The sequence below is a fragment of the Sphaerodactylus townsendi genome, linkage group LG06, assembly GCF_021028975.2.
Source record: "Sphaerodactylus townsendi isolate TG3544 linkage group LG06, MPM_Stown_v2.3, whole genome shotgun sequence".
NCBI classification, from domain to species: Eukaryota; Metazoa; Chordata; class Lepidosauria; order Squamata; family Sphaerodactylidae; genus Sphaerodactylus; species Sphaerodactylus townsendi.
Genome location: NC_059430.1, coordinates 103,475,099 through 103,487,458, shown reverse-complemented (window position 1 = coordinate 103,487,458; position 12,360 = coordinate 103,475,099). Strand labels below are relative to the sequence as shown.

General features: G+C 44.4%; 1 protein-coding gene across 1 annotated transcript in view; it reads left to right on the top strand.

Moving 5' to 3' along the window:
- Nucleotides 1–12,360, top strand: part of GRIK3 (glutamate ionotropic receptor kainate type subunit 3) — a 253,820-nt gene that overhangs the window by 155,022 nt on the left and 86,438 nt on the right. Inside the window, 3 exon segments of the mRNA XM_048500433.1 lie at nucleotides 584–760; nucleotides 6,889–7,146; nucleotides 9,713–9,894. Of these exon segments, the coding sequence (XP_048356390.1) occupies nucleotides 584–760; nucleotides 6,889–7,146; nucleotides 9,713–9,894 (617 nt within the window).

The window sequence follows — 12,360 nt, the reverse complement described above, 5'->3', positions numbered from 1 at the left end:
GATGCCACAACATTTTTTGACTATTAATGCTTAATGTGGCACCATAGACCCACCAAAATGTTTGCCACAGGAAACAAGGATTTTGAGAAAGGGAGATGCCCTAAACACATATCTGGTGCATGTCACTGACATATCTACCACAACCCTGAGTTTTTGAGGAGAATAAGAAGAGTTTGGATTTATACCCCACCTTTCTCTCCTGTAAGGAGATTCAAGGTGGCTTACAAGCTCCTTTCCCTTCCTCTCCCCACAACAGGCACCTTGTGAGGTAGGTGGGGCTGAGAGCGTTCTGAATGAACTGTGACTAGCCCAGAGTCACCCAGCAGGAATGCAGGAGTGCGGAAATACATCTGGTTCACCAGATAAGCCTCTGCCACTCAGGTGGAGGAGTGGGGAATCAAACCCGGTTCTCCAGATTAGAATCCACCTGCTCTTACCCACTATACCACACTGGTGGTGTGTCTGTGTCACTTCCTTTGTTCAATGCAATATGCACCTTTGGTGATATGGAAATTATGAAAGGGAGCCCAACAGTACACTATGACATTTGACCTGGTGTTCATATTCCATTATTTTCTTGCAGGAGGAATCTTTGAATATGCAGAAGGTCCCAATGCCCAAGGAATGAATGCCGAGGAGCAAGCCTTCCGATTCTCTGCCAACATTATCAATAGAAATAGAACTTTGTTACCAAACACAACCTTAACATATGATATCCAGAGGATACATTTTCATGATAGCTTTGAAGCCACTAAAAAAGGTAGGTACAGAGCATGCTTCTTTCATGCCTTTTGGATTCCATCCCGTGAAGCTGTGCATTTTGTTGACCTGGAGAAGGAATTTCTTGGTTTGTCATTATGGTATAAGATTCCATGCCTCCTTCAGTGGACCTAGACCTTGAAGAACGTCCTGGATATTGATGCTAGGTGGCCTTGTGTGAGAATGTCGGGACAAGGTCAGAGAGTGTCATGAAATTTATATGGCTGTTTTTGGGGGACCATCATTTCCAGAAGTACAGTGACAGCAGGAAAAGCATCCTTGAATTACTGTTATTGGTACTTGTAGACCTGAATTCCAGGGGATAGCATCTTAATGTGTTCGTGTTGCTTTTTCTGAAATCTTTATCTACAGGGGGAAACAGAAGAATAGATGTCTAAAGAAGTCTAAAGCTAGTGAAAGACCTTTAGTATGTTGAGATACAAGTAATTTGGGTTTTGACTTTTGTGGGGAGGGGAGTCAAGGTTAAACACTGTAACCATCACCCTCTATCAGTTGCTGCAGTTAAGGACAATGTACTCATTTATTTATTATTCTGGCTTTTCTCCAAGAGTGTATGAACAATGCTTCCACTGGATTTTTTAAAATTGTGTTTCTATCAGTCTAACTCAGCCTCTGTGACCCGAATGGCCCAGGGTAGCTTGATCTCATCAAACCTCAGAAACTAAGCAGTGTGAGTCTGGCAAGGATTTTGAAGGGAGACCTTTAAGGTATATGAGGGTAGTGACATGGAGGCAGGCAATGGCAAAGCACCTCTGAACATCTCTTGCCTTGAAAACCCCATCAGGGGTTACCGTAAGTCAGATACGACTTGATTGAGCTGGGTGTAATGTTCCAGTTGCTCAGGGAACGTAAATGATCTGAGCCCGCTTCTGTGAGGGAAGGAGCAACTTGCAGTCTGACAGGAATGAAAAACTCTCACAGATCCTGGACACAAATAGTTATTTGAAACAGGCTGTGGACAGGAAAGCCAGCTCTTACCAGGGTATGGGGAAACAATGGGGCAAGGAGACCAGAATTGAGGGGAGGGGCTAAAAGGACAAAAGAGTTTGAAGAAGAGTTTGGATTTATATCCCGCTTTTCTCAACCTTAAGTGTTCTCAAAACGGCTTACAAACTCCTTCCCTTCCTGTCCCCATAGCAGGCACCTTGTGAGGTAGGTGGGGCGAAGAGAGTTCTGCAACAACCATTACTTGCCCAAGGTAACCCACAGTCTTCATGTGGAAAAGTGGGAAATCAGATCTGGTACTCCAGATTAGAGTTCTTCACTGTTATGCCACATCTGCTCTCAATAGCAATGAGAAAGAATACCAATGAGACTCTGGGGCCAGGGAGAATTGCAGGCAGAAGGAACAGAGTTTTGAGGAAAGGAAGGGTTGGGGTCAGCTAGAAAAGTGCTCAAGGGCAGCAGCAGAGACCTCTTTGATAAAATGTGGGAGAGTCTCACTGAGGAAGCTGGGCAGAGAGATCTGGGTTTGGAGGCAAGAAGGAGATGGACATTAGGATGAGCTAAATCTCAGCCCGGCAACTGGAACAGCTTCGTGCCACTAGCAGGAGGGAGGTGGACAGGCAAGTGGAATATGGAGACTAGAGACTCTTGAGTCCATCCCTCAACCTTCTAAGAGCCAAATTGTAGAAGATAGTCATCCATTGCATGGCCACCAGGCTGTTGGCCACCAGACTGTTGGCTTACTTTGTGTTGGTTTATTGCATTCCAGGGATATCATTTGGTTTTCTTTTGCAGGAAGGAAGTAGAAATCCTTTTCACTCAAATGCTGAACTGGAAAGCCTTTCTGTTAAACCTGTGCCAGAACCATCAAATGCAACATCTCTACCAGCCACAAACCTTACTAATAGTTAATATAGTTTTTTCTCTTTAGAGATTTTAAAAAGACTTTAATGTGGGTCTGCTTAAAGGCAATGATAATGGAATGTGACAAGTAAATAAAGAGTGTGTGTGTGTGTGTGTGTGTGTGTGTATGTGTGTGTGTGTGTCCTTTCCCTCATGTTTAATTAATATTTTGCTATTCAGGACTTTTTCGTTACAAAGGAAAGACTGGAAACTTTCTGCCTAACAATGCAGTTCTCTTTAATGCCATCTCTGTGTGTGTGTGTGTGTGTGTCTCTCTCTCTCTCTCTCACACACACACACACACACTCATAATAAGCATTTGAGCAGATGGTTTCTAGTAATCACTTAAAGGGATCATCTATATGATTCCTTTTCACAGATGGAGAATATTGGGATAATCTTTTCAGGACAACTTAGAAATCAGAGATGACTAATAGAATAGTGACTATTCAAGGCCTTACTTATTTACATTTATAATTTGATTTAAAGGTCTCAGGGATGACACCTAGTTGATAGAGGTGCATTCCTAACTCCATGCTGTTGCTACAAAATAAATAGACAGTGGTTGTATCTGGGTGATTGAGATGCATTCCTGTAAATGTAACTGCTTTTAGATATATGTACTTTGCCTTTAAATATTATCACTGCAGTAATGGAACATTAGTTCCTTGATCTTACTTCTAAAGTTTCACACGCTTGGTAGATAAATAGACTTATCCCTGATACCCTCTACTCCCATGGGAAATGGGATGTTTCTGTTGTTCTATGGGGGTAGCAGACCAGGTGGCTTTATCTCTAACTGTCACTGACCTTGGGGCATTTAGGTTCTGATGTAACTCTTTCTCACATTCTTTGGGAAATCGGGAGGGGGATTGTTTCTGGATAAAGAGGGTCGCAGAAGCCAGATCTGGCAGAACTGGCTTCTTTAAAGCTGGGTGCTTCGTTACCTTTTCAATAAACGCTACTGATCAACCTGTTTATTGATTCAAGGATTGAGACCTAACAATAGGCTATCCTTCCCCTGATGGGCTCAAGGCGGCATGCCAGCGATGTTGTCCTGGAAATGTTAGTAACCCATTTTTTGTGCCTTTATTGCAACATGGACATCAATTATCAGGCCATAATTTGAGAAGTCTGCTGCTGTACTAGAATTCCAGGTGATGAGCAAACATTAAAATAATCTGTTTGAAGTCTTCCCAGGTATCTCATGTTCAGAAAAAAGATAGTTCTCACATCCATGCCCACTGCTCCATCACAGAATCTACATCATCCATTTCTGAAGAGATGCATTGTGGTGCATTTCATATATGCCTTTGGTTATGGTGAATTGAACAAGGAAACCGTAATACTAGAAATTTATGTAATTTCCCATTGTTACTCATCTTTTGCTCCTGGTCTTCAACAAAATAAATGCCATAGGTCCATTGACTGGTTGGGTAGTCATATATGTAGTTTTCCAGTAAGGGGATGTTGGTTTTAGGTTTTGAGAAAGGTTTCTAGCACAGAAGCAGAAAGCCCCTTCTTAAGTGGGCTTATCTACAGTTTACTTTGCTGCATTTCACATGTATATCCAGTCCACTTGAGGTGGGAAAATGAGATTTTCTTTAAGACAGAAACTTTTTCAATGTTTATTGCAGCAGAATTTCCCTTAAGCGTTAGCATCCTTGTGATATTCTGGAGCTGCCACATTAATGTCACATTCGGCGTCATATGAAAGATCATTGGTAGAAGGAGGAGAAGAGAGAAGAAGGCTCCTTCCATTGGCCAAGTGGTCCCTGGCCCTTCCCCCTCATGAGCATCAGCAGCCAACCAACCTGCAAAATGAGAAGGCGAGAGAATGAAGCCGTTTCTTCTGAACAACAGTCAGAACAACGGGAGTGCTCTCTGAATTTCTGTGTTATGTGTGTTCCTTGGAGTTAAAAATGAATCAGTGTCACATCACCAGAAAAGCAAGAGTGTTACCATGTGTAGCCAGAAGACACCCGTGTCAGTGTGAAAGTGGCCCACTTTCTGACTCAACCAAGTAGCCAGAGTAAGCCCTTTAGTGATGGGTCTGTGACTCAACCATAGAGCATCTGCTTGGTCGGCAGAAGAATCAAGGTTCAGTCCCTGGCATCTCCCATTAAAAGGATCAGGTGGTGAGTGATTTGAGAGATTTCTGACTGTGACCCTGGAGAACCACAGCCAGTCTGAGTGGACAGTACTATTTTGGTGAATTCAGTTCTTGATTCAGTATAAGGTAGTTCCCCGTAATCCTGTATTCCTGTTTCTAAGGAAGAAAGCCTTCCTTCTGGTTACCTGTTAGTTCTCTGCTACAGGAGCTATTAGCTTAGGTGTTCTACCTATTTTTAGAGAAATACCCTTTCGGAGCACTGCTGTAACTGGTGTCTGATCATCAAAATCTAACTGACAGATATCACAAGACACAGCCTCATTCTAGGTTTAATTGGTAAAGAACTGTGATTGGCCAGTAAACCAGATATAAGGCTGCAGTGTACTTAGGTTTGTGGTCGATTCCGCACTTGGGTTATCGACCTAAGTTTGAGCTGTGTTCAACCTAAGTGCTCCGCACAATCACTGGGATCGACACGGTTGTGTACCAGCTTTGCCCCGTGTAAGGGTCAAATTTCCAACTCCAGTTGGGAACTACCACTTTTTCAGGGAACCACGCTCAAACTCAGCTCGATTCCAGTAAAGTGCAGAATCTCTGGTGCCAGGAGTCCCCCATTCAGCCAATCACAGCTGAGTGTTTCGGGCATGCGTACAGCTGGCCAATCAAAAAATGCCACCTTCGTCCCTCCATTCCTGTGGCAGTTTTTTTATAACTTGTGTGGGGATAAACAGAACATGGTTGTAGAACAGTAGCCAATCGGAATGGAGCAGCGAAGAGGCACAGGATGTTTCCGCCCTCCGAGCTGGGATCAAGCTGGTTGCAGTGGGGAACCACAATGGCTTCGACCTAGGTTAGTACCCTTCTCAGGGAACTGGGTTGAACCTATTTTACTTGTGTGCGGATTCGCCCTGTGAGACACTTGTCTTCGCACTGCCTGGCAGAGCACTTTGTCTGTGTGAAATATATTTATGAATGAATAAAAGTAGGACCGTTTCTGTGAAGTTGAGCTGCTGTGTGCGTCTGACTTCCTACTGCGTTCCAGTGTGTTGTCCAACTCTGCTACACACAATGGCTTTAAGGGTTCTTTGCTGACGTGGCAGAGGATCTTTGCAAGCTTGGAACAGATACTAAGAGCCCATACAGAGGAAAACAGAACAGAATATCAAAAGAATAGCAAATAGCAAGCATTTATAGCTGTAACGTGCAAAGAACCAATCACTGGGCATTCAGAGGTTTTGCATATGGTTCCACTGAAGTGGAAGGTGAACGCACATGAAACTTCCTTTGACTGAACTGGACTCTTGGTCCATCAAAATCTGTATTACATTACAGTAACCTTTATTAGGCACCAAAAAGAGGTACACCGGATAAAAATAGGCAAAATAAGAGAACCGGGAGGAATGTCGAAAGTGTACAAACATAATATATACAGAGAGGGAAGCCCATAGGATTATTTCAGAGTATTAATCAAGAAATTGGCCACCATTTCCAATAACATGGGATCCTGATTATTCAGGAGATAATTCAGTTTGGAGTTAGGAGGTCAAGGGCCTGCCAAAATTGGAGCCTTAAGAAAAAAAATGGGTCTAAATTCAGTAAATTTCGGGCAGACAAACAAAATATGCTCTAGCGCACAGGTGTCAAACTCGTGGCCCTTCAGATGTTATGGACTACAGTTCCCATCATCCCCTGCCAGCATCATGCTGGCAGGGGATGATTGGAACTGTAGTCCATAACAACTGGAGGGCCGTGAGTTTGACCCCTATGCTCTAGCGACTTTTCAGAAGTTAGACAAATCCGTATTATCTTCTCAGACTGGCAACAGCTCTCCAGAGTCTTAGGTAGAGATTTCCAAGAGATTGGCTTGAGACCATCTACATGCAAAGCATATGTTCTGCCACTGAGCCACAATCTCTTTCCCCTCATTGAGTATAAAATAGCGATGGTCAGTACTTCAGGTGTGGTGAAGATATGGCTAATTCTTGGAAGGGATGCAAAACCTTACTCTTGAGCTCTTTGATTGCACGGGCTATCCCTGAGGGGAGACATTTGATAGGTGCTGGTGGGTTTTGCAATGCTCTCCTTGTCAGTTGCTTGTTTTCTGCCCCCTTGTTATTGCTGACAGCTTCACTCCCTTTTCATTACAGCCTGCGACCAGCTCGCACTTGGCGTTGTAGCAATATTTGGACCTTCCCAGGGCTCCTGTACCAATGCCGTCCAGTCCATTTGCAATGCACTGGAAGTACCCCATATACAGCTACGATGGAAGCATCATCCGTTGGATAACAAGGACACTTTCTATGTTAACCTTTACCCGGACTATGCCTCTCTCAGCCATGCCATTTTGGACCTTGTACAGTACCTGAAGTGGAGGTCAGCGACGGTGGTATATGACGACAGCACAGGTAAGTTGGGTTGAGTAGTTGGACCTGTAATGAGGAGTATTCACTGAATCTCTAATCTCTAATAGAGTAATGTAATCTAATTTAATCTCTAATAGAGTAAAAGGGATGTTGTTGCATAATAAAAACTCCTGGACCACACAATAGGCTTGAAAAAAAGTCATCAGAGTAAGTAAGATCAGAAGTGTCCTCATTGGACCACTTCAGGAGGATACTTGTATTAGTCTGCAGGGAAGAGAAAGATTTGAGTCTGGTAGCAACTTAGATTTGAGTCCACTAGCAACAAGATTTCCAGGGTATAAGCTTTTCAGAGTCAGAAGGAAGCTTTGACTCTATAAAACTTAATACACTGGAAATCTTACTCGTTTTTAAGGTGCTACTGGGCTCAAAATGGTCAAAGGTCTGGATTCCATGCCTTATAAGGAGAGTCTTAGGGAGCTGGATATGTTTGGTCTGGAGAAGAGAAGGCTAAGATGTGACATGATAGCCATGTTTAAATATTTGAAAGGATGTAATGTTTAAGATGGAGCCAGCTTGTATTCTGCTGCTCCAGAGACAAGGAGTAATGGATTCAAGGTGCAGGAAAAGAGAGTCCACCTGAACATTAGAAAGAACTTCCTGACAATAAGGGCTGTTTGATAGTAGAATGCACTACCTTGGAGTGTGGTGGAGTCTCCTTCTTTGGAGGTTTTTAAAGAGAGGCTGGATGGCCATCTATCAAGGGTGCTTCGATTGTGTGTTTCTGCATTACAGGGGGTTGGACTTAATGACCCTTGTGGTCTCTTCCAACTGAGTATATATTTTTCCAAGTGAATATAAGGAAGTTGCTGTCCAGTCTAGCCAAATGGTCCAGACCCAGGACCCACTGAGCTTCAAGCATGTGCCAGGGACCCATGTGATGACAGTCATATGACAGGAAGAGTGGGGGCCAGAGTCATGACCTCACTGGTGCTAAGGCTAAGACCCTTGTCCAAAAGAGCTGGAGAGCATTGACATGCCCAGGTACCAGGAGGTGTATATTGGTGAGCACAGAGTCAATGATAGGAGCTATGAAGAAAATCTCCCCACCACTGAGTGATCTAACCTTGCTGTTCTGCTTCCCTTCTGCAAAATGAGGCAGGAGGAATAGCATGTTTGCTCTCCGTGCATCAGGTCCTTCCAAAAAGCAGAAGAAGAAAATGGCACCTCTGTAGGAACTCCTGACCTAGTAGGTGGGATTCCATGAACCACGTGAAGGTCCAGAGTTTTAATCTATTTTAATTTGGGGGTTCAGAGTTGGAACTGCATGCAAACACTAGGATCTACTAGCTGAGTTTTGACCCCTAACCACATTTTCTTTATAGGAACAGAGTTATACCAGATCATAAAGATATTAGCCACATTACTGGGAATGGTCCCACATTTTCTCATGGTTTGAAATGGCTACTTCCTGTGTCATATGCCACTTAACTGCATCTGCAGTCCCCCGTCCCCATATGTTATTGACAAAAAGATCACTTCAAACTGTGACTTTTCAATTAAGAATTCTCCCCATTGAGGGCTCAGCACTTGATGTCGGAGTATTTGCTTGCTTGTGTTTGTTTTATGCAGGGAGGTGGGGGTTTTTTGGCTCCTGCAATATCATAATTGCGTGCAGCAGGCTGTGCTTTTCCAGAATGGAATTAATTACCCCTAAGAAGCCGATTTGTCATATATTTCAAATCTGACCTTGGAAAGGTGAATACTGTAGTTCTGTGCAGAGGGAAGGTTTGTCCTGCCAGATCTGGGGTATCGTTGCCTGGCTGAACTGCAGCGAGGCAATCTAAGGCAGGATTCAGGACTTGAAAAGGGCGGTTGCAGGACTGAATGTAGGCCAAGAACAAAGTTTGTGACACACCCAAAGGAGCAGGTTCCATAACTGCATCAGCCGCAGGAGAGCACTAGAGAATGTGCAGCGAAGCTGCATGCATTTCCTAGCACACAGCCAGGTGCGTGAATTCACAGGCTCTTCCTATGCAAGCATTCACTCACACTGACATAAAATGGTTTGTGTGATGCCTTTGTTGCTCAAGTAAGCACTAGTGAGGGGTCCATGACCTCAGCTGTTTTCAGGTAACTCCTCCCACACACACCTTCCCAACCCAGGGGAGAGCAAAAGTTTCAGCCAAAGGGCCACTGCTAGATCTTCCCCCACTTTTGAGGGCTTTGAGTTTGTCCTGATGGTGGAGAAGGAGGAGTCAGCATCCAACCCGGAGCCCTCAGAAGTGGTTGGAGACTCATGTGCAGTGATGTTCTCTCCTACTCTGCTGTTCTTAACAGCACTCAGATGTCAAACTGTTAACCTTTTTCTGGGTACATTGTCCTGAAAATAAACACTGTTGTCCATCAAGCTGAGGCTCCTGACAAATTGTTAAATGATGAAAGGAATGGATTTGGCTCCCAGATCATAACTCATGCACTGAAACCCTGGGGGCAGAGTCATACCTGGTGCCGGGACAGGTGCAGGCACCTTGAGCATGTAGGAAGCACAATTTTATGCCCCCCACGTGATCAAATGGGTGGCTAATCTCACTGGCTGTTATCTCCCAAGGTCTCATCCGACTGCAAGAGCTGATCATGGCCCCATCAAGATATAACATTCGCTTGAAAATCCGTCAGCTGCCCCTAGAAACAGATGACGCTCGACCTTTGCTGAAGGAAATGAAGAGGGGACGGGAGTTCCGGATCATCTTTGATTGCACCCACATAGTGGCTGTGCAGATCCTCAAGCAGGTGAGCCCCTACTCTGTGGGGAGGATTATTATCACACGACGAGACCCGGGGCAAGAGGGGAGTCTCTGTAGATTTGTACTGGTGGAAGGAAGGGCATTCTTCACATGCTAAGAACATGTTTGACTTATTAATTTTTCATGTATTCCAAGGAACAACCTTAGCGATGAAAATCTTTCTGTTGCAATTGCGAGTCTGTGAGAAAAGGTAGGCAAAGCACTTAAGGAGTCCATTGGGACTTCTCATATACTCGGTACAGGAATGAGTCGGGATGGGTGCAGGTAGGGCCAGGACTTTGAGAGAGAAGGCTGTTCAGATTCTCCAAAGTAAAATACAAGAGCAGCAGAGCAGAACATAAAAACATAAGTAGGGATGAACATCTTTGTTTGCTTCCCTTTTTAGGGAAAAAAAGGTCTAATTAATTAAATGGGTTATTAAAGCTGTTCATATTATTTCATTTTTTTGTTTGTTTCAATTGGCCTCAGTGGAAAATAGTGCCTGTATTTTTTTTTCATCATCATTATTAGTGGCTGGTGTGTTTTTGGTTTTGATTTTGATTCGTTAATTTTCAAACGTCTATTCCTAATAGTACAAGGATTATCTCATATATTTATTTAGTTCTGTTGCCCAATGAGGCTACAAAGGCGGCTAACAGATGCCAGCCACAGATACCGGCAAAACGTCAGGAGAGAATGCTGCTAGAACACGGCCATACAGCCCGGAAACCACACAGCACCTCCTCCTCCTCCTCTTCTTCCTCCTCCTCTTCTTCCTCTTCCTCCTCCTCCTCTTCTTCTTCTTCTTCTTCTTCTTCTTCTTCTTCTTCTCCTCCTCCTTCTTTGAAATAGGGTGTTGGAGGAGAGTTCTAGAGATACTGTGGACTGCCAAAAGAGACAAGTGGGTTCTAGATCAAAACAAGTCTGAACTTTCCTTAGGAGCTAAAATGACAGAGTTGAGGCTATCATACTTTGGTCACATTATGAGTAGACAACAGCCCCTGGAAAAGATAATAAAACTAAAAAGAAGTTGAAGGCAACAGGAAAAGAAGAGGAAGAAAAGGAGTTTGGATTTATGACCCCCCCCCTTTCTCTGCTGTAAGGAGACTCAAAGGGGCTTACAATCTCTTTTCCCTTCCCCCCAACAAACACCATGTGGGGTGGATGGGGCTGTCAGAGGTCCAAAGAACTGTGACTAGCCCAAAGTCACCCAGCTGGCATGTGTTGGAGTGCACAAGCTAATCTGGTTCACCAGATAAGCCTCCACAGCTCAAGTGGCAGTGTGGGGAATCAAACCCGTTTCTCCAGATATCCAGATTAGAGTGCACCTGCTCTTAACCACTAACTAGACCATGCTGGCTCCATGTTGGAAGACCCAACATGGAATTGATCAGTTCAGTAAAGGAAGGCATGGCTCTTACTCTGCAAAACCTGACCAAAGCTGTTAATGATAGGACATTTAGAAGGACATTAATTCCTAGGGTCACCTTGAGTCAGAAATGACTTAATGGCACTTAATACACACACAAACACATATATATGCAACTGCCAGTCGTTGGATGCAGCTGCTATGAATGCAATAAAAAGTTCTTTTGCTGGGGGTGGGAGGGGAACCAGAATGAATCACAGGCCAAAGGACTGAAACATTGTGAAAGGAGGATATTGCAGGTCAGAGGATCAAGGGAAGACATATAATGATGATAGGCAGGGATGCGTTCTTTGGGGAAAGGGAGGGGACTATAAGGCTGGGTGGCTCAGAGGGATCGCAAGGACTATTTGCTCCAAAATAGGAAGCTTATTTGCAAATTAACCAGCCACGTTTGGTAAGGAATTCACCAATACTTTTGAACTGCAGAGGTGGGGTTGCAAGGAAGCGTCTGTTTCTCTACTGCTAACTATAGCAGAATAATGCAGCAGTTCAACACAAAGGCTGCCTTCTGCAGTGGTCAGATAATTAGACCAGATCTGGGAGACCCAGGTTCACTCTGCAATTAGAGCAATCTTTTTCTCTCTCAGCCTAACCTACCTCACGGGGTTATTTGGGCCGTTCTCTGGTGCTCCACTGTGCCCATCTGATTGATGGGACGGGCTTTTTCAGGGTTTTTTTTGTCAAGTCACAGCTGACCTGTGGCAACCCCATAGGGCCGTGGTGGCGAACCTATGGCACTCCAGATGTTCATGGACTGCAATTCCCATCAGCCCCTGCCAGCATGGCCAATGGGCCATGCTGGCAGGGGCTGATGGGAATTGTAGTTCATAAACATCTGGAGTGCCATGGGTTCGCCACCACAGCAATAGGGCTTTCAAGGCAAGAGACCTTCAGTAGTGGTTTGTCATCGCCTTCTCCTACATCACAGCCTTGAGAGTATGGAACTGTGGCAAGATCACCCACAAGCTTCTATGGCCTAAATGGGCATTTGAACCTCGGTTTCTCAGGTCCTAACTCGACACCTTACCCACTACACCATGCTGG